The following is a 19,566-nucleotide window of genomic DNA, read 5'->3' as shown; positions in this document are numbered from 1 at the left end:
TCAAGCACGAACATAAACTTGACTGTTAATGACAGGAAAAGCCATGCAGCCGCTGTTTTGTGCTGAAATGGGGGGCAGGGGGAGCATCTTAGTGCAAATGTGTTTGAGACCTCTGTGGTTTGGGGGGGTTTCTTCAGCTGGGGTTGTATTGATGCAAAGATTTCCTTTGCACAAACAGCTTTTTGCCATAGTGCTGTTCACCAGCTTAAACTCACACTGATTTTATTATAATAGAGAGATTTTTTCCTTTTCCTTTTTAAATGACTAATCTCCCTCATGATTTACAAATGCATCCAAAGTTGGCTTTATGTAAGGTTTTGCTGAAGTACTGCTGGCTCTCATACCTAGAGAGAATTATTGTGGTTTGAGAACTTCTTCAAGCTAGATTAAAATGTAACATTTTGTTAATAAAGTTTACAGTAGTAATATACAGTCATGTTGAATAAAGCTTGTGGTTTGATGGACAATTTCTTTTACAGTTTGTACACTGGCTGTGCTTTAACTCTTTTTAGGATAACACACTGCTTTGTTATATAAATCTATCTAAAATTGTATATCATGTTGGCTGAGATGATATACTGCTCCTCCAGTGGTAGCAGCTGTTTGTGCAAAAAGTATCAGAGAATTTTAATAAATGTGTTGAAAATAATGCTCTGTTACTTGCTTGTTTAGAGAATAAATTCTTCAGAACTGATGTCATTCTGTGCGTGGGTGCAAACAATGAAAGATCCCCAATTGGTGCCTCAATGTATTTCCACAAAGCTGATAAACAATAGCAACCAGAAGTGTTTTTGACGAATATTTATTTTGTTTGGAGTTCCTTTACACTGAAGCAAAGCTGCATGGCATTGTCTACAGCACAGTTTAAAGGACCATGTGGTCTCTTCCTCCCTGCAGCGGATAGTATACTAATGTTATGTATTCTCCTCAGAGGTTACTGTATCAGCATGGTGTTATTCCTCTGTAAAACAAAGGAAATTCTTACTTCAAACATCTCAAAGTTAGCCTTTCAGCTCTCCAAAAAGAACTTAATTCCTTCAATATAACAACAGCAGTGTAATACTCGTTTTCAGAGGTGTCAAAGAATATTTCCTTTGTAAATCATAGTAAAGAAGGTACATGAATTGATTCCTTAGTGTGGAATTAAGCTATTCTAACTCCTACCATTGTCTAATGTTAATTTGTATTTTTTTGGTAGCTCACTAGACGCTTGCCACCCATCAAGGAGGCCAAGCCCAGGCTGCAGAAGCTGTTCCGTGATTTCTGGTTGTATTCAGTGCTGATGGGATTTGCTGTGGAAGGATCAGGTACTCCACATTCTAGGAGGACAACACTGCTGCTCACATTTAAACTTTTGATGAATCTAAACACAACTCTCTGCAAACCATTCACAGCTGGAAGAAAAGTTACAGGCATAAAGACACTTCAAAGCTTACGTAACAGTTCTCTGGTGGGATTTCTTTAAATGTTTGCAGTTTTGTTATTATATTCAGCATGGTACAACTTGTACTTAGTTTTATTCCTAAATTAATAAGTTAATAGCCTTAGTTATGAGTTTTGATAGCCAGATTCCTGAGATGGAAGATAAGACACATGGGGTACAATGGTAATTAAGTAGAATCTTCACCTGTACATACTGACTAAGTTTGGAACTTGAGTCACATGTGTTTAGTGTTTGTGCTTAAGAGCATGAAAAATCTGCCCTAGAAGTAGTGCAAAGCTTGGTAATGCATGTAAATTTGTGAAACTTGATGGTTTTTTTCGTCCCTCGTTCCACCTTCCTCTTTCTACTTCTGTTGCAGGTCTTTGGCCAGAAGAATGGTATGAAGGTGTGTGTGAAATTGCCACCAAGTCTCCGTTGCTCACGTTTCCCAGCAAAGAGCCACTCCGATCTGTGCTGCAGTACAATTCTGCCATGAAGAATGACACTGTGACTCCTGTAGGAATTGATTTCCTCTATTTCCTCCTTCCATAAATGTCTGCCAGTGTTAAATGACATGGTACCTGTGATGTATTGAAATAGCACAGCATCCCTTCAGCCTGCCTGCTATTAGTGAAAAGCAGCAATTTCACACTGTTCTGACATCAGGGTGCATAACTTGGGGGTCAGTTTTATGGAGTGTTACTACAGCTGTTTAGAGGGGTAGCTACACCACCTTGATTAGGTGTAGAAACCAAGTCTTTGTGGAGGTGGAAGCCTCTTAGTGCTTTTTCATCCATTTTGTACCCCGCAAAACTTGGACTGATTAAAAAAGAAAATCAGCCAAGTTTGACAGGAGACTACGCATTCAGGCTTTCAAAGAAATGTTAAGTTTGCTCTGGCTTGATATTGGTATTCTTCTCTCCCTAGCATTTGTAGGATAGATTTTGCAGGACAGATTTTGCCCAAGGGCTCTTTTTGGGTTATGAAATCTCTTTGGCTCCCAAATAATACAGAAATCTGCATTGTGCCTAGATATGTAGTTCTGTGACATCAAAGACTGGCACAAGTACATGAAGTTTCAGGAGCTGGAAGTGCTTATGGTGGTCAAACTTGCATGCATTTAGTGTAGGAATTGAATTTCTTCATTGGTATAACTGCATGGGAATTAGCAATTATTTCTGCCAGAAGCTTGATTTAAAATTTAATTCTGTTCTGTATTTGAAGCATTGTGACTTGCTGAGTCAGAGGAGGTTGGTCTGAGTCTGCAGGCAGAAGCATCCTGACATATTGTTTGTGAAGGCTGAAATGTTAACAAATAGCTGAATGCACGTTTGAGGAAACAAACTAATACAAGACTCCCACTTCAGATAACTTCATGTATTCATCTGTAGGCTGAATTAAATGAGCTACGGAGTACCATAATCAATCTCCTGGATCCTCCCCCAGAAGTGTCAGCGCTGATCAATAAGTTGGACTTTGCCATGTCTACCTATCTCCTTTCTGTTTACCGCCTCGAGTATATGAGGTATCTGTTAATCTATTTAGTTTTTCACTTATGAAGCAGCAAAAAAAACCCTAAAACAAAACTATTAGTAAATCCCTGAAACGCAATCTAAAGTAAACAAAAACTGTAACAAATAAACAAAACCCCAAACATCCCAACTTACAAAACTCTCCTTCCCTAGGGTGCTGCGTTCAACTGACCAAGATCGCTTCCAAGTTATGTTTTGCTATTTTGAAGATAAAGCAATTCAGAAAGACAAATCTGGTAAGATTTACCTGTCTAGGTTTCCTCTCAACTTGAGTTATGAGGGAATTATCTCCAGGCCTGCAAAGCAGAAACAAATCAAGCAGCTGTATAACAAAGTGAATCATGTTCACCAGATTGTTGCTGCTTTATTCTTGCCAAGAACACTGGTTTTGTTTTGAAATAAGTTTAATATTGGCTGAGTAAACATAAACACTTTTAAACTGTTAAACCTGGCTTATAAAACAAATGTAATTTTGACAATGAAACCTGTCACTGCTCTCCATTCCTCAGGCATGATGCAGTGTGTGATAGCTGTTGCTGATAAGGTGTTTGAAGCTTTCCTGTCGATGATGGCTGATAAAGTAGGTTACCTGGAAACTAAAATTTTGAATTTGTATAAATATTCTCATTTCAGTTTATGAAAGTGAGTTTGTGTGTTCCTTTAAGAGCTTCATTCTTCTCTTTGGCATGTTTCTTAGCCTAAAACTAAGGAGAATGAAGAAGAGCTGGAGAGACATGCTCAGTTCTTGCTGGTGAATTTCAACCACATTCACAAGAGGATCAGGAGAGTTGCAGACAAATATTTATCTGGTCTGGTAGACAAGTGAGTATAGATTTCATGTTTTGCTTTTCACACTAAGTGTTTAGTGGTTGCTTAGGCACTTGGTGACACTGGTCAAGTGGATTTTTTGGCTGCTACTTCTGCTGAAGTGTCTCCTTGAAAAATTGCATTCAATGGTATTTTTAGCCTGAGCTCTGAAACCCCTGGTTTAAATGTGTGTCTGCTTAGCATTGCCATGGGTGGAGCAAAGCAAAGTTCCCATGATGGAGATGCAATCTCAGCTCCTATGCAATAGCTTTCCTCAGCTTTTGGCTCTGGATGAAGCCAGGCTGCCATGAGCCATGGCAGGCTTTGTGGCTTCTGCTGAGTATGAGCTTACCTAGGGATGTATAAAGTTGGCCCCTTGAGCAGCTCCCTTGATAAAATAATGGCCTTCCTCAGCTCTCCATGGCTATTGTGTTTTTGAATTTTGTCTTGCTCTAGATTTCCTCACTTGCTGTGGAGTGGAACTGTGCTGAAGACTATGCTAGATATTCTGCAGACATTGTCTCTGTCTCTTAGTGCAGTAAGTGCTTTACTTTCCTAGAACTTCTTTTTCCTTTGTTCTGCATTTATTTGGTACTTAATTGAGTTTGTAATTTGGTTTTCCTTTTACCAAGATTGATAAAATCTTAATTTTAATTTCTGTGAAGCAAGAATTATCTTTGCAACCCTGTTTCTAAGTAGTAAAACTAGTGCTAAAAAGTTGTCAGATGTGCTTTATAATTGTTGAAATGTCTCATTTGAAATAAAAATTCAGTGGTGGTTTTCTGGTTTGTGGTTTGTTTGGTCTTCTATGAATTATGGTTTTCAGATTGTATTCTCTCCAGTCTGTGTATGTGTATTCGTATTTCCTGAATCTGTTACATGCTAGAATTTTTGAAGATGGAAATGCTTTATAGAATTTTATTTTTATATTAAATGTTGAGGAGAGTTCTTTGGATTTTTGAAATTATTTATTCTAAAAATCAAACTGGAATACAAACAGGTTTTTTTAGAACTGCTCAAATTGAGAGCAAATGGTAGCAAAAAAGTTTTGGTAATCAGGCTTCATGTTTGCTACCTGTGGTGTTAATGTCAGGTGATGATGGATTTTGTCTTACTGAGAGTTGATAATTGCCTCTGTTTAGGACATTCACAAGGACCAACCATACTATGACATTCCTGATGCTCCCTACAGAATAACAGTCCCTGACACACATGAAGCCAGAGAGGTGGGTGGCCCTCCTTGATTTATCAGAAAACTAAATAATGTCTTGTTTCACAGCTTGGAGATAAATTAGTGAGCTACTCTGAATGGTCATTTTTTAAAAGTACTTCCCTAGGTAAGAGTTTTCTAATAGGATATGACACAGTATTTATGTTTTTCTGAATTTAACTATTTTACTTGACTTAAAGTGTGACAGTTCTTTCCTAATCAAGAGCACATTAAACTGTTACAGAAAATTTTAGCTGTGTCGTGTTACTGTGTCTTGTTCCCTATGTTACTTACTACACCATTAGACCCAGTGCCTCATGTTAAATGTCTTGTGTTTTACTGATTGTGTTGATGCTTTTTATTCTAGAGTATAGTCAAGGACTTTGCTGCACGCTGTGGGATGATTCTACAAGAGGCAATGAAATGGGCACCCTCTGTTACAAAATCTCATCTACAGGTAATGGCCCTGCTTCTGTGAAAACTTGATTTTTGCAGATCTTGGACACTGCAAATCTACCTATATTATATTTCCTTCCCTAAAAAAAGGAGCCTCAAGGGATTCTGTCTTTGTGTGAAAGGACAACTGATTACATTCCCTTCTTCCATGTAGTCCAAAACACTTAATCTCATAATGGTTTTTTGTCAGAAGTGATTCTTTTAAGAGAAGATCACAGCCTTCAAGCACTTATCTTGATAACTTTATTCATTTTGAGTACTGAAGGAGTCTTTGTGTATTGAGGAGGACATTCAGAAAATCTTATTGCCAGGGGAACAATGCCCAGAAGGGATGAGTAGAGACAGTTTTTTGTGACAATTATGTATAATTAAGTTTCCCATAGTTTGGAGTGATGTAACACTTGCTTATGAGCTGCTTTGTTTTGAAGATAACCAAGAATTTTGAAGTTTGAGGTTGGTTTTTTTTTTTTTTCAGGAGTACCTAAACAAACATCAGAACTGGGTTTCAGGGTTGTCCCAGCACACTGGACTGGCCATGGCTACAGAAAGCGTTTTGAACTTTGCAGGCTACAACAGGCAGAACACCACTCTGGGCGTGAGTACTGTTTGTTCCTTTGTGCACCTGCAGAGACCTTGACAAATTCGAGGACTGAGGAGGGACCTTGTTGGTGCCTACAGCTTCTTCACAAGGGGCAGCAGGGGCAGGCACTGATCTCCTCTCTGGGGACCGGTGACAGGACTCCAGGCAATGCCATGAAACTGTGTTGGGCAGCTTTAAGGCTGAGTATTAGGAAAATGTTCTTCATTCAGAGGTGGCTGGGCATGGGAACAGGCTCCCCAGGAAAGTGGTCACAGCACCAAGCCTGACAGAGTTCAGGAGGTGTTTGGACAGTGCTTCCAGTGGTGTAGTGTGGTTGCTGGGTTTGTCCTGTGCAGGGCCAGGAGTTGGGCTCAGTGATTCCTGTCAGTCCCTGCCAACTCAGGGTATTCTCTGGTCCTGTATCCATGGGAGAAATACACAGACTCCTTATTTGATTGTGGTCAGTCCTGGTACTGCTCTATGTAACAGTCCTGATGCTACTCTGTTTACAAGCATAAGGAAATTTAAAACATATGTGAGGGAATACAAAGACAAAAAGACAAATGGTCTGATGGGAACAGTATAAACACCTTGTTGTGGTCTGGCCATAGGCAACACAGCTAACTGAAAGACCAACTTGTGTGAAGAAGGACTACTCCAACTTCATGGCTTCTCTTAACTTGCGCAACCGTTACGCAGGAGAGGTAAGTGCAGGATTTCTCATGGATGTGGGGTGTCCAGAAGCTCTGGCATCACTTCTCAGGGGATGATGTCCTTCCAGCCTATACTGGTTATGAGTCTATGCTACATGAAACATAGTCTCTAAATCCCTTCAGGATAAAGAGTATAATTTTCCTAGGTTATTAAACAGATCATTTTACTGTTAGTCTTGCAGATAAAGCTAAAGATTAGATAAAGCTAAAGATTAGATTGCAAATAAAGCTAAAGTACTAACAAAAGATGCCTTTGTGGAGCTCCCCAGTCAGCACATGACCAATACTTAACTGGATTCCTAAAAATACTCTCCTCTGTTGAAAATACCCCTAAATTTTACAGGTTTCTGGAATGATTCAGTTCTCCAATGCCACAGGACGAACATCTGACCTGAATAAACTTATGGTCAAAGACCTGAATGCTGCTCTTGAATCAAGCAATACTGAATTCTACACCCAGGCCATGTTTAAGTTGACTGCACTGCTAATAAGCAGCAAAGGTAATGAAAACCAAATGGAGTTCTGCTTTCTGACATTGAATGCCAAGAATAACAAACTACAAAAACTATGCATATACCAACCCAGTATGCATCAACTTGCAGCAAAACTGTGTTTTGAGTTTTTTCAATTAAGCTTATATTGGGGAAAAGCCTCCTTAAACCAGAAGCTATTTATTATTAGGAACTGATTATTACCTATAGTGCACACCAATCTCATGTTGATGTGGAAAGCAGTTGTTCTGTTGGAGAAATCCAAGTTGAGTGAATGTTTGTTTTCAGAATGTGATCCCCAACTCCTTCATCATCTGTGTTGGGGACCCCTGCGAATGTTCAATGAACATGGCATGGAAACAGCAATTGCTTGCTGGGAGTGGCTGCTTGCTGCCAAGAATGGAATAGAAGTGCCGGTAGGAAGCGATTTAACTATTCATTCTCTGCCCCTGAGAAGATTTTGAGAGATTCACAGTATCTGTGTCAGGGATGTTAAAATGCACTGTTAATCACTTTAGTCTGCCATGAAGTCTCTGTTTCTGTATTGTTGGAAGTCTGAGCACCCCCATGAGATGGACTGTGGGAAGTAGACCTTTCTCAACAGCATGAGTGTTACAGCAAAAGAAACCTGCTAGAATCCCAGCTGTAGAATTCACTTTGCTGATGAGATGCCTGAGCTGTTCATGAATTGACTCTATACTATCACACGCTATAGAATGGTGTTTTAAAACAAAGAGAAATCAGTGTCCCTACTCATTAATCAACCTCTGGTATCTGGTATTGCACCATTACATAAAAACATAGGCTTTCAAATGTCCTAATCCTGTAACAGGCTGAACCAGTTGTATTTTTTGAGATGGGGATCAATGTAATAGTAATAAAGCAACTCAGCATAGTGTAGTGACAATCCACACAGCTGAGAAATCTGCCTCTGGTAATTGCTTTGCTTAGGGAGCACCAAGTCTTTCACTTGCTGGAGATAATCATCCATCTGAATTTACTTAGTTGACTTTACATGCAGGCTTCAGTGGTTAACTTCTTGAGCATCAGTTTCATTTTTTGTCCACTGAGCATTTGGGGAAATGTCTTTGTATTTGGTTGAGGAGAACAGAGAAGCACCCTTGGTTGCTCAGCCTCCTTACTCCACAGGATGCTGCTTCTGAGAGCAGGATCAGCAAAACTGAATTATGTGCCATGTTTATGTGGTGCTTGATCGGAGTGTGTTCAATGTGCTCAGGGGCCAAACTGTGTCCGGCAGGTCATGGGAACCTGGCATGTGCTTGTCTCTGTTGGGCTCATGTGGGAGGCAGCAGCCTTTAGTAGAGCAGGAGGATGGGTGGCATGGGCTGATCTAACAGTTCAGTCTCCTCAACAAAATACAGTGCCTGGCTGCTGCTGCCTTTAATCTTTCTGTTACTAGCTGAGATTCTGGGGGAGTTTCTTTTCCTTTTATAATGTAGTATGTGAAAGAAACATTTTCTGTCAGGTGGGATAGGCTTGTCTCTGCCTCTCCATCAGCACTGCAATGAATTTTAATTGATGTAGTAGGTTCTGGTGTGTGCTGTGGGGAAAAATTGTCCTTTCTGTACAAGAAGATGCTCTTGAAACCCCTTCCTTTTTGTAGTTCATGCGGGAAATGGCAGGAGCCTGGCAAATGACAGTGGAGCAGAAAGTTGGACTGTTTTCTGCAGAGCAGAAAGAAGCAGATCCATTAGCAGCCTCAGAGGAGAGCCAGCCAAGGCCCTGTCCACCAGAAGTGACCCCACATTACATCTGGATAGAGGTGAGTATTTCTTCTGAATGTCCCACCTGTGGCAGTCTGTATTTCCTGTTGCTGTGATTTGGGAATGGACTGGAGTCGTGTGCTCACAGCCAGCAGAGACTCTCTGTTTAGATGAGCATAATCATTGTGGGGGAGAAAGGTGTTTGAAACAGAGAGGTCTGGGGGTGGGGTTTGAAATTCAGAAAGGTCGAAGGAGGCATGGTATGTCTGTCTCTTTTTCTCAGTTTTTGGTGCAGAGGTTTGAAATAGCCAAATACTGCAGTTCTGACCAAATCGAGATCTTCTCCAGCCTGCTCCAGCGGTCCCTGTCCCTGAACATCGGGGGCGCGAAAGGCAGCTTGAACCGGCACGTGGCAGCCATTGGGCCCCGATTTAAGTGAGTGCTTTTGGGCTTTTCCTCCTGGAATCAAATAAGAAATTTGATTATAGGGAGAAGAAACAAGATTATAGGGAGATGGAAGAAAACAACTAGACACTACATGTTTAACTTGTCCTTGACTTCAAGTGCTGAGAATTGCTTTAAAAGCCTGCAATGATGCAGTCTAAGCTCTGTTTTCAAAGCAGAAGTTGATCACTTCAGCTTGAAGGTAATTTTTTGGAGTTTCAGGAAATCTCATGGGATGATTTCATGTAGTGAATTGCCCACATCATGGATCTAGTAATGAATCTAGTCTTTGCTTCATCAGTTATTTTCACCTTTTGTGATTGAAGGCTTTCACTTTCTCTGGTTCAGCAGCCACAGCTTTGAAACATACTGATGATAATGTGAACTGGTTGCCAGGAGCTCTGAAACAGACACTTCTCAGGCTGCAGTTACAGCTGTAGCTGTGATTTGCATGGTGGTGTGTTGGTCACCGTTTTGGGACAGCCAACATTTCCATTCTATATTTTGCTTATTAGGTTGCTGACCCTGGGTTTGTCTTTGCTGCATGCTGATGTGGTTCCAAATGCAACGATCCGAAATGTTTTGAGAGAAAAGATTTATTCAACTGCCTTTGATTATTTCAGGTACTCTTTTATTTGAAACAACTCACTGAAAATGTGTTTGTGTTTTTCCTGAACCTTCAGTGATACTTCAAAGCAGCAGCTGTCTTTCTCTTCTAATGATTTTTCTTCCTTTTCTTTTTTACCCACTTTAACAGAAACATGTCTTGTGGTTTAATATGGTTCATAAATTATCTCTAAGAGGCTTAGATATTAGTTTCAGATTTTATGTGTGATTTATAAAGCAGGAATGTTTCTGTTCTTTTGCCTTTTTTCCTTATTTTGAAGTTTATTCAGTGCTCAAATTGTATCTATATTTGTAAGGTTTAAGGAACTGCTGTTAGAAGGTGTGTGGCTGAAATACAGTTTTATTGTCTTCAAAATACAGGCACACTGAATCTGATTATTTCAACATTTAACACAGGCACAAAAGAAAATTTAGTTGGTAGAAATGTCTGAATGTGAAGAGGTCAGTCGGTCCTAATATTAACTTTCAGATGAATCCAGGATGCTGACAGACTGCTGCCTGATCAGTTATAATTGGAAGTTTGTGCTCTTTAGTCAGGCATAATAAAGTCATGAGGATGAAATGTGTGGTCTCATGCTTGGAGATTTCAGTCAGAATAAAAAATACTACTTTGTTAGATTGGTGAGGGTTTTTGACTACTGGGAGGTTTTTCCCCCCCGCAATGCATTCAATGTCACATTATTTGTGTCATTTCTTCAAGTTGTCCTTCAAAGTTCCCTACACAAGGGGAGAAGAGGCTCCGTGAGGATATCAGCATTTTGATCAAGTTTTGGACAGCAATGTTCTCAGACAAGAAGTATCTGACTGCCAGCCAACTTGTGCCACCTGGTGAGTTCCTTTAAGTGCTGTTTTAGAAGTGTCTGGTTTCTTTGATTGGATTCTACATCAGATCTGTGCTCTGTTCTTAGATAATCAAGATACCAGGAGCAACCTGGATATCAATGTTGGATCTCGGCAACAGGCTACACAAGGATGGATAAATACTTACCCTTTGTCCAGTGGCATGTCAACCATATCTAAAAAATCAGGTATGTTTTTGATTGTAACCAGCTCATTACAGCAAATTTTACAGTATACTTTATTTAAAATAAATATTTACCTTAAACTTCAGGCTCATATTCTGGCAGGGCATTTAATTACCAGTGACTAACACTGAAAAACTAAGGCAGAAAGTCTTACTGCTAACAAGCAGGAAAGTTCTGAAATCACCCGAGTTTTTTGATAGATAGCTTTTGGTTGTGCAAGAGAAATAAGACTGGAAGAGGTCAAGATGTATTGAGATCCTGTAGGGAAATTTTTTGCTTCATGGAAACATACTCCCAGTGCTTTTTGGGGACAGCAGAGTGACATTAGATGATGGATTGTCTTTTTGTATAGTTTTAAAGCTACGTGCTCTTTCTTTTTAGTAGACTGTCATGATCCTAAAGTGAATGCACTGCTGGCTACAATATCTCTGTAGCCTGTTGTACTCCAGATGTTCAAAGAACACCTGCATGATGAGTGGCTGCAGTGCTGACTTCCTGCTGCCACCCTGATCGAACTTACAGGTGTCCTGTGGTTCTTCAGTTCTGTGTTCATGTTTCCAAGTGTGGACAGTTTGAAAGTACAGTTTAACCTAGTGAACAAAAGCCACTGAAAGCTTTTAAATCCTTTTTTCCAGGAATGTCCAAGAAGACAAACAGGGGGACACAGTTGCACAAGTACTACATGAAGCGCAGAACGTTACTGCTCTCATTGCTGGTGAGTCATCAGAAGGATGGGCAAACTGCATGAATTTCTAAGGCCCTCTTATTGTTGCAGGATATATAAACTAAACTATTGGGAGTGTTTTGCTTCTTCCAGAAAATTCTTTTTTGTCCCGTTTCCCTCAGGCTACTGAGATCGAACGCTTGATCACGTGGTACAATCCACTGTCTTCACCTGAGCTAGAGTTGGATCAAACTGGGGAGAGCAGTGTAGCAAACTGGAGGTCTAAATACATCAGTCTTAGTGAGAAGCAGTGGAAGGATAATGTGAATCTGGCTTGGAGCATTTCCCCTCATCTTGCTGTGCAGCTGCCTACCAGGTGAGATATTTCAAAAGAAACAACAAGCAATTACTGCTGCCTCAGAAGTTGAGTATTTACAGTAAGCACTGATAGAACTTGCTGTTGGTTGCAGCCTTTTGCATACTGTCACAACTCTTTGAGACCTTTGAAAAGAACTAGATTACTTAATAGACTCATTTGGCTCAGTCACTAATGAAGTCCAACTGCCTTTCCTACCATCTGCTCTTTGCCAGCACTTAGACAGTGTTTGATTCAGAAGAAATCAGGTTTGTTTTTAAAAGCATTCAGCCCATTAGCAAGCACAGCATTTAAGCAGTGCTGAAAGTATCTTGGAATGCAGTGTTTTAGCTAGATATTGGCTTGCACGTTGGTATTATAGGAGAATTAGCATAGTTGGCTCTGGAAGGGAAGGGAAATTCTTTCCCCCTTACAACAGTGATAGTTTTTGCCAAGTAGAGTTCTGTACACTGGTTGCTGTAGAATCCCAGACAGAATATTTCAGCCAAGAATCCACTAGTGGAAGTGGGCTGAAATATAACTGGTTTCTACAAAAACACTGGATGAGGACCAGTTGTTTCAGAATCCTCTTTCCACAGCATACTGGTGTACATTATTTCATAGTTGGACTATTTGTTTATTGAGCATATAGTTATCTGCCTTCTGCTGTCCTCATCTTCACATAAAGAGAAGAAGCCATCAAATTTTCTAATAATGTTATTGTGTTCCTGGTTATGCTTAGGTTTAAGAACACTGAAGCTATTGGAACAGAAGTGACCCGTCTGGTGCGGTTGGACCCGGGAGCTGTCAGTGACGTTCCTGAGGCAATAAAGGTACCTGTGAATGCTTTTACTGTCACAGGGCCCCAGGAGGCCCATTTCATTCATGTATATTGGAAAATAGAGTCTTGACTTAGCACAGTGTATGTTCTAGTGTTACCCATATCTCTGGTAGGAGAGAATGACAGAACAACTGTTGAAATAGGATGCTGAGGGGAGAATCACAGCAGGAAGAGGGCGTAGCCAGTTAGCTAATGGTACATTTTGCTTCTGGGTATTCTCACTGTACACAAAATGGCTCAAAACTCCTCACTTGCAGTACAGCGACCATTTCTGTTCTTTTGGCATAAGTGAAAAGATCACTGGACCAAGCCATGAGTGCTGCTGCTGTAGTTATTTCAAGCATAACCTTTTCTGTGTATCCAGAGGCTGAAGTCTGGAAGTGAGGAAGACTCATCATGCTGATCTGTAGTGAAGCACTTTAGTCCTGTGAGGGAGAGTCTTGTCAGAGCTGCGTTCTATACATCACCTGTAAAATAGGTGGCAGGAAAATTGAACCTTTTTTGACCCTTTCAAAATGACTCATCCTTTCTTCTTTCTCCCTGTGCAAGAACTCCTGGATTGTGATTTTAGTATCTTCATTTGGTGTTCTGGGAGGTGAGGTGATTCCAACAGCTAGGTTTACATGGAAAAAACGCATTAGATGAAACAGCCATAGTTTTGCAAAAAAAAAAAAAGTTCAGTATTTGACTTGCCCTGCTGGATGACAGCATTACTGTCTGATGTGCAGTACCCACATGAGTGAGTGCTACAAACCCCTGATGTGTCTGACCTGCTTTTTCAGTACCTGGTTACCTGGCACACGATTGATGCTGATGCACCTGAGCTCAGCCATGTCCTGTGCTGGGCACCCACAGATCCTCCAACTGGCCTGTCCTACTTCTCCAGCATGTATCCACCTCATCCTCTGACAGCCCAGTACGGAGTTAAAGTCCTGAGATCTTTCCCTCCGGTAAGAAGAGTTCCAAGAAAGTCTTAACACTCCAGGGGAAGTTATGTCCCTGGTCATTGTGGCCACAAGTTTCATTTTAATGCCATGGAGAGACATGCTAAATGGGCACAGCACACTGCAGAATGTGCACAGAGTGGAATGGAAACTTGAAGGTGATTGTCCCATGTAAAACTGGCTCGTGTATTTGCAGCTTTGTTGTAAATGACACTGAGCTGAATTGTTCAGACTGCCCTTCTCAAATCATCTCTTTTGTCTCTTCTGTCAATGACAAAGTTGTTTCTTCTAAGGCAGCAGAAAGCTGTTTTTTAGCACTTGTCAGACTTCTATTAGGACTGTGAAGTACATGACTATTAATTATATTTTTGAAGGGAGTAACTAAACAGAATAATACTTTGATTTGAGAGAGTTGCATACATAGTTTAAAATAAAGAGGCAGTGGGATTTTGTTTATTACCTAACTGAAAGGAGCTTTTCTCTCTGTATGTGACTCATCTTCCTTTCTGACTACTAGAACAAAACAGTAAAACTTGCCATCCCTTCTCTTTCAGGATGCCATTTTATTCTACATTCCACAGATTGTTCAGGCACTACGATATGACAAGGTGAGATTATGAATCAGATGCATATGAAGAAAACAGATGTTTAATGCAGCTTTTAGATTTAAAGCAGTAAATAAAACAAAAATTAGGTATAATCTAATGCTGCTTGTTATTATCTTATATCTAATGCATAGAAGAAAAATTATTGTCTCTAAAGGCTGGCGACTTTGGATACACCTCTTTTATGAACAGATAAACTTAAGAAAGGCTATGTAACTCATATGTCAGGAAAGAGATTTTGTTATGGGAAACCCCAGGTGAGGACTTTATTTGAATAAAGCTTTTGGAGGTCTGCATGAGACAACCAGTAATGAAATTAAATCATTACCCTTAATCATTTTGCTGTGGAGTTAACCAGAGAAGAAATCCAGGAGTATCTTGTGCTCTATGATATGTATGAAATCAGATCTCAGCCTTCTCTTGCAGAATCTGAAGTAAAGCTTGACAACCAAGTTCAGAGTTCATTGATGTGAGATCATTTTAGCTGCTAGCAAGGCAGTGAACTCTGGCCAGTGGTTTATTTTCATGAGAACATATTCCCATCCCATAGTGTGGGTAACTGACTGTAGTTTTCTTTGAGAGCTCTGCAATGCAGAGCATGAACATCAGACACCTGTCTGTTAACAGCAGTCAAACACCTCTAGGAGCACCTATAGACTACAAAAGTAGTTTCAGGTAGAGGAAATGGAACGCAGCTACTGGAAGGAGTATGATTTTCTTGGACACTTCAACTTTGTAAGTGTCTTCTTTCTTTCCAGAATTTCAGTGGAATTGTGCCAGCACATGCAGTTCTTGCCACCAAACTGTACAGTCCCTATGACACTGTGTAGATTTCTGGTATTACAGGAGCACATAGTGCCAGGCAATACCAATGTCCCTGTTACACTGTGCTTTTTACACATACTGGAAGATGCTCTGAGCTCAAATTTGAAATCCAAAAAGAACAGATAGAAAATGGCCTAGAGGTGAGGAAAGGCTGATTAGAATAACAAAATAGATCAGTAACAAAGCTGAAAACAGTTTAAGATCAGTTCACTACCTCTTAAAAAACACTGTCATTCATGTCTTTTTAGCATAGTGGGTGTGAGTGCAAAGGTTTTCTTTCCATCCATGTAACTCTTTCTGAGTTGGAAGAGTAGCTGTTAGAAGCAGTAATATTGAGTCTGAGAGTTGTAATGAACTTTGATCCTTACTGCTCTGCATATGGTTGCAGATGGGTTACGTTAGGGAATACATCCTGTGGGCAGCTTCCAAATCTCAGCTCTTGGCTCACCAGTTCATCTGGAACATGAAAACTAATATCTACCTGGATGAAGAAGGACATCAAAAAGATCGTGAGTACTTTAAAATATAATCTGACTTGACTCCTTTCCTTTTCCCAGTCCAGACTAAATCTTCTTCCTGCTTCTTGCTTGTCAGGAAGAATCCTTTTAGCTGGGAAATTCTTTTATTTCTAGAGGTAGGGCCCATTCTACATCAGTCCTGATAGAGTTTATCAAGAGAGGCAGAGTGCTGGTTCCCTCAGTACCTTTTTCTGAATGCTATCCAAAGGTGCTTATTTCCATCATCCATATCATTTTACTTTCTGAATTAAGCTTCTGACACAGATACTTTCTTGTTTTCACATGCAGCTGACATTGGGGAACTTCTGGAGCAGTTGGTGGAGGAGATAACTGGCTCACTGTCTGGCCCAGCCAAGGACTTCTACCAACGGGAGTTTGATTTCTTTAACAAAATCACCAATGTTTCAGCCATTATCAAGTAAGTGTTGTACTTCAGAAATTGTGCTCTGTTTGTATAAATTTGAAACAAATTTGAGGTTAGTGTGTGTATATAATATGCAGATAATTAAAAGATAATTCATCTTTCTAGGCCATTCCCTAAAGGAGATGAAAGAAAAAAAGCTTGTTTGAGTGCTCTGTCTGAGGTGAAAGTGCAGCCTGGTAAGATGTGATTTAGTCCTATAAAATTGTGGGCTTTTGCATTCAACATTATTATTTATTTTCTGCAAGCAAATCTTGAAATCCCTACAAGTGGCAGATTGTAGAGATTTCAGTTTTGGTGCTGGTGACTGTTTTTGTTCAGTTGTTTCTCTGTTGGGAAAAAAGTCAAATATTTTTGCCCATCCAATAATTTCTATAGGGTGCATCAAAACTTAACCAAAAGCAAGTTAGATAATGTATGTTGTGGATAAAAGTAGCAGTGTATGTCTGAAGAGGAAGGATAAATAAACTCTCTTGCTTTCTACCACCTTCTTTTTTTAAAAAGATGTGGTATTTTTGAGAGGTTTTGTTATCTCAAGAATGAAGCATATCCAGTTCCTTTCCTTCTCCCCTTTCTCCCATCAGGCATTCCCTTGAAATGTCATTATCTGAGGGTCCTTTCAAATCTTGAACATATGTTTTCCCAGCCTGAATCTTCTCTTTAAAATGGAGTTTGATGAAAGCTTTTCCTGACCTCTAACAGGTCTCAAACCTTCTCCAGTGTGTTGGTGGCTGAGGGCACTGCCCAGTGCACTGGGGCTGCTGCCTCGTCTGATTCAGGACTGTTGTAAGAGATGTCCTTTGTGTACCTTTCTGTGCTACAGGTTCTGCAGTACTGGCTCAAAACTGTATTTTATAGTTTCTGGGAATCTCTCACTAATGCAAAGGATGCCACATCCTTCATGGCTCACAGGCTGTAATCTCCAGTTTCTCTCTAACATTAATTCAAAACTACATACTGAAGTTGTAGGCACTGACATCAGTTATTGTCCAACTTGCATTGTCTCACTAGCCAGTGGATTTGTTCTCAGCTGTCTGCTCTGTTTTGCAGGCTGTTACTTGCCCAGCAATCCTGAAGCAATTGTTTTGGATATTGATTACAAATCAGGAACTCCTATGCAGAGGTACCATGCTCTTGTTTTATTTATTTTTATTTTTATATATGCTTGTTAAGTTAATTAATGATATTCAAGTATTTTTCTGTAAATTTTTTTTGGCTAATTGCACTCATCATCATCATCTTTGTTTCTGCTGTAATTTAGTGCAGCAAAAGCACCCTATCTGGCCAAATTTAAAGTGAAACGATGTGGAGTCAGTGAGCTTGAAAAAGAAGGTTAGTAACTGCAACTTAATAATTGATACTTCTAATTAATAGTCAGCAATTCCTTTAAAGCTACCTGCTTTTAGTGACCTCTGCCACTGCAGGAAAATTATTTCTGTGCTGAACTTTATCTGCCATGGTTCAACTGAGAAATTAAACTAGATCAATGGAAGAGAGAAGAAAATTCTGAAAACTTAAATCTTTTTTTAAAGTCCCAAAAAGCAAGCCACACAGGATTCTTGAAGAAATTATAATGGTTACTGTAGACTAAAATAGAAATCACTGACCTTTTCTGGGTTTTTAGATGGTAGCAAAATCCAGGCTTTGGCAGTTTTTCTTTCATAAGACATTTTGTGGGAGTTTCCAGCTGACTAGCTCAGTGCAATGCAGGCATTTATCAGGTAAATCATGAACACTGGTTGCAGATGTTCTAAGACAAAGGGAACTATCTTATGATAATTACCATGTAAGGCAGAAATATCTGTGGTGCACCTGCAGTGAAATGCTGTGGGTTTGAGTGCAGGGGGCTTGTCATGATAGAAAGTTACTAACTGAAGTCCATGTGCGGATTTTGCTTGGTTCTCTTGTTGCAGGGCTGCGCTGTCGCTCTGACTCCATCGATGAAAGTGCAGAAGAGGATGAGGACAGTCAGAAAATCTGCTGGCAGGCAGCAATCTTTAAAGTGGGCGATGACTGCAGACAGGTACAAAGCTGTCAGGCATTGCACTTAGAGGAGTCAGATTTGTAGGTGATAATGCATAAGAAAATAATTTTAGCATAGAAATATTTTTCTTTGAAACTTTGGTAATCTCTGCTACTTATGGACTGAGAGGGAGAACTGTGTTGTACCCCTAGAGAAACTCTGGTTTGGAAATAAAGGCCGTTCTGTCAAGACAGGTCTACCAAGCTTTAAAAAAATTTTTATAGAGTTTATTTTTCTGTTGAGCTATTGGTAATATAGCAATAGTTCCTTAGGTGGGATCTTGTACATTGAAGTTTGATTGATTAAGAGAGAAGGCTGGTTATTATCCCTAGAGTTGTAAGTAGCCCTTTTATCAAAGGCTGATAGGCAGTTCATTCTTGGGTCAGCAGTTAAATCATCAGTGTTGCTTGCTGCCCACTCACACAGCATTTATCAGTTCCCTTTTTGATTTCCCCCATAGTGCATGCACAAGCACACATCTGCACACCTGCTTAATTTAATGTGCACTTCAGAGTTCTTTAGAGCATATTTATAATCCAGTTTATGACCTGTAACCCCTGTAATGTTTGTGCAATTTTTTTCTTATTTGACAGGACATGTTAGCTTTGCAAATCATCGATCTCTTTAAGAACATATTTCAGCTGGTAGGCCTGGATCTTTTTGTGTTTCCATATAGAGTGGTGGCCACAGCTCCTGGGGTAAGTAGGCAGTTAACTGTAGTGCTGTAGAAAATCATTCCTAATTCAAAAAGACTTTCTTCCAACGCACATAAAAAATTCCATGCTACAAGGAAGTACTGCCCACATCACTTATGCCAAATATTTGGAGTATCAGGAATAGAAAGTGTCTTTCCTTTCCTGTTTCCTTCTTTTCTAAAGCTTTTGGCTCTGAAATTTTGCTGCTTGCAGATGTTTGTTGGGACTACATGGTGCAAAGCAGTGGAAAGTCACAGAGCTTGTCTTAGTTGCATGGAAATCCTAAAAGAGAGGATGTATATTTTTTAATGAATAAACTAGAAATTCTGTATTTGGTGGGGTACAGGCTTCCCCACACTTCCCAGATAACCTGTATGACTGCCAAGAGCCATGAACAAAACATATTTGGGAGCATGCTTTACAAACCTGTTCTTCTTCTTCCCCTCCAGTGTGGTGTTATTGAGTGCATTCCTGACTGCACATCCCGTGACCAGCTGGGCAGGCAGACTGACTTTGGGATGTATGATTATTTCACAAGGCAATATGGAGATGAGTCTACCCTGGCATTCCAGAAGGTAAAGAATCAGTGGGCAAGCACAGCAAAATATCAACTGAGAAACATTCTATCTATAAGAAATAATGA

The 19,566-nt window shown here is 40.0% G+C and overlaps 1 protein-coding gene across 2 annotated transcripts in view; it reads left to right on the top strand.

The window, feature by feature from the left end:
* The window catches only part of PI4KA (phosphatidylinositol 4-kinase alpha), a 56,672-nt gene that overhangs the window by 32,932 nt on the left and 4,174 nt on the right, over nt 1–19,566 (top strand). For both annotated transcript variants that reach the window (XM_033075518.1, XM_033075519.1), the window contains exons 20-50: nt 1,199–1,307; nt 1,803–1,939; nt 2,815–2,948; nt 3,109–3,191; nt 3,465–3,535; nt 3,653–3,777; nt 4,219–4,300; nt 4,905–4,988; nt 5,340–5,429; nt 5,904–6,023; nt 6,620–6,712; nt 7,065–7,221; nt 7,501–7,628; nt 8,837–8,995; nt 9,220–9,371; nt 9,896–10,003; nt 10,708–10,835; nt 10,916–11,035; nt 11,668–11,747; nt 11,879–12,072; nt 12,794–12,884; nt 13,675–13,842; nt 14,391–14,444; nt 15,655–15,775; nt 16,073–16,202; nt 16,314–16,384; nt 17,256–17,328; nt 17,467–17,537; nt 18,119–18,228; nt 18,822–18,926; nt 19,373–19,498. In XM_033075518.1, coding sequence (XP_032931409.1) covers nt 1,199–1,307; nt 1,803–1,939; nt 2,815–2,948; nt 3,109–3,191; nt 3,465–3,535; nt 3,653–3,777; nt 4,219–4,300; nt 4,905–4,988; nt 5,340–5,429; nt 5,904–6,023; nt 6,620–6,712; nt 7,065–7,221; nt 7,501–7,628; nt 8,837–8,995; nt 9,220–9,371; nt 9,896–10,003; nt 10,708–10,835; nt 10,916–11,035; nt 11,668–11,747; nt 11,879–12,072; nt 12,794–12,884; nt 13,675–13,842; nt 14,391–14,444; nt 15,655–15,775; nt 16,073–16,202; nt 16,314–16,384; nt 17,256–17,328; nt 17,467–17,537; nt 18,119–18,228; nt 18,822–18,926; nt 19,373–19,498 — 3,474 coding nt within the window. The remainder of the gene's footprint in view (nt 1–1,198; nt 1,308–1,802; nt 1,940–2,814; nt 2,949–3,108; nt 3,192–3,464; nt 3,536–3,652; nt 3,778–4,218; nt 4,301–4,904; nt 4,989–5,339; nt 5,430–5,903; nt 6,024–6,619; nt 6,713–7,064; nt 7,222–7,500; nt 7,629–8,836; nt 8,996–9,219; nt 9,372–9,895; nt 10,004–10,707; nt 10,836–10,915; nt 11,036–11,667; nt 11,748–11,878; nt 12,073–12,793; nt 12,885–13,674; nt 13,843–14,390; nt 14,445–15,654; nt 15,776–16,072; nt 16,203–16,313; nt 16,385–17,255; nt 17,329–17,466; nt 17,538–18,118; nt 18,229–18,821; nt 18,927–19,372; nt 19,499–19,566) is intronic.

The sequence above is a fragment of the Catharus ustulatus genome, chromosome 18 (genome assembly GCF_009819885.2).
Source record: "Catharus ustulatus isolate bCatUst1 chromosome 18, bCatUst1.pri.v2, whole genome shotgun sequence".
Lineage (NCBI taxonomy): Eukaryota > Metazoa > Chordata > Aves > Passeriformes > Turdidae > Catharus > Catharus ustulatus.
Note: the sequence above shows the minus strand (reverse complement) of the source record. Positions and strands in the feature narration are given on the sequence as shown.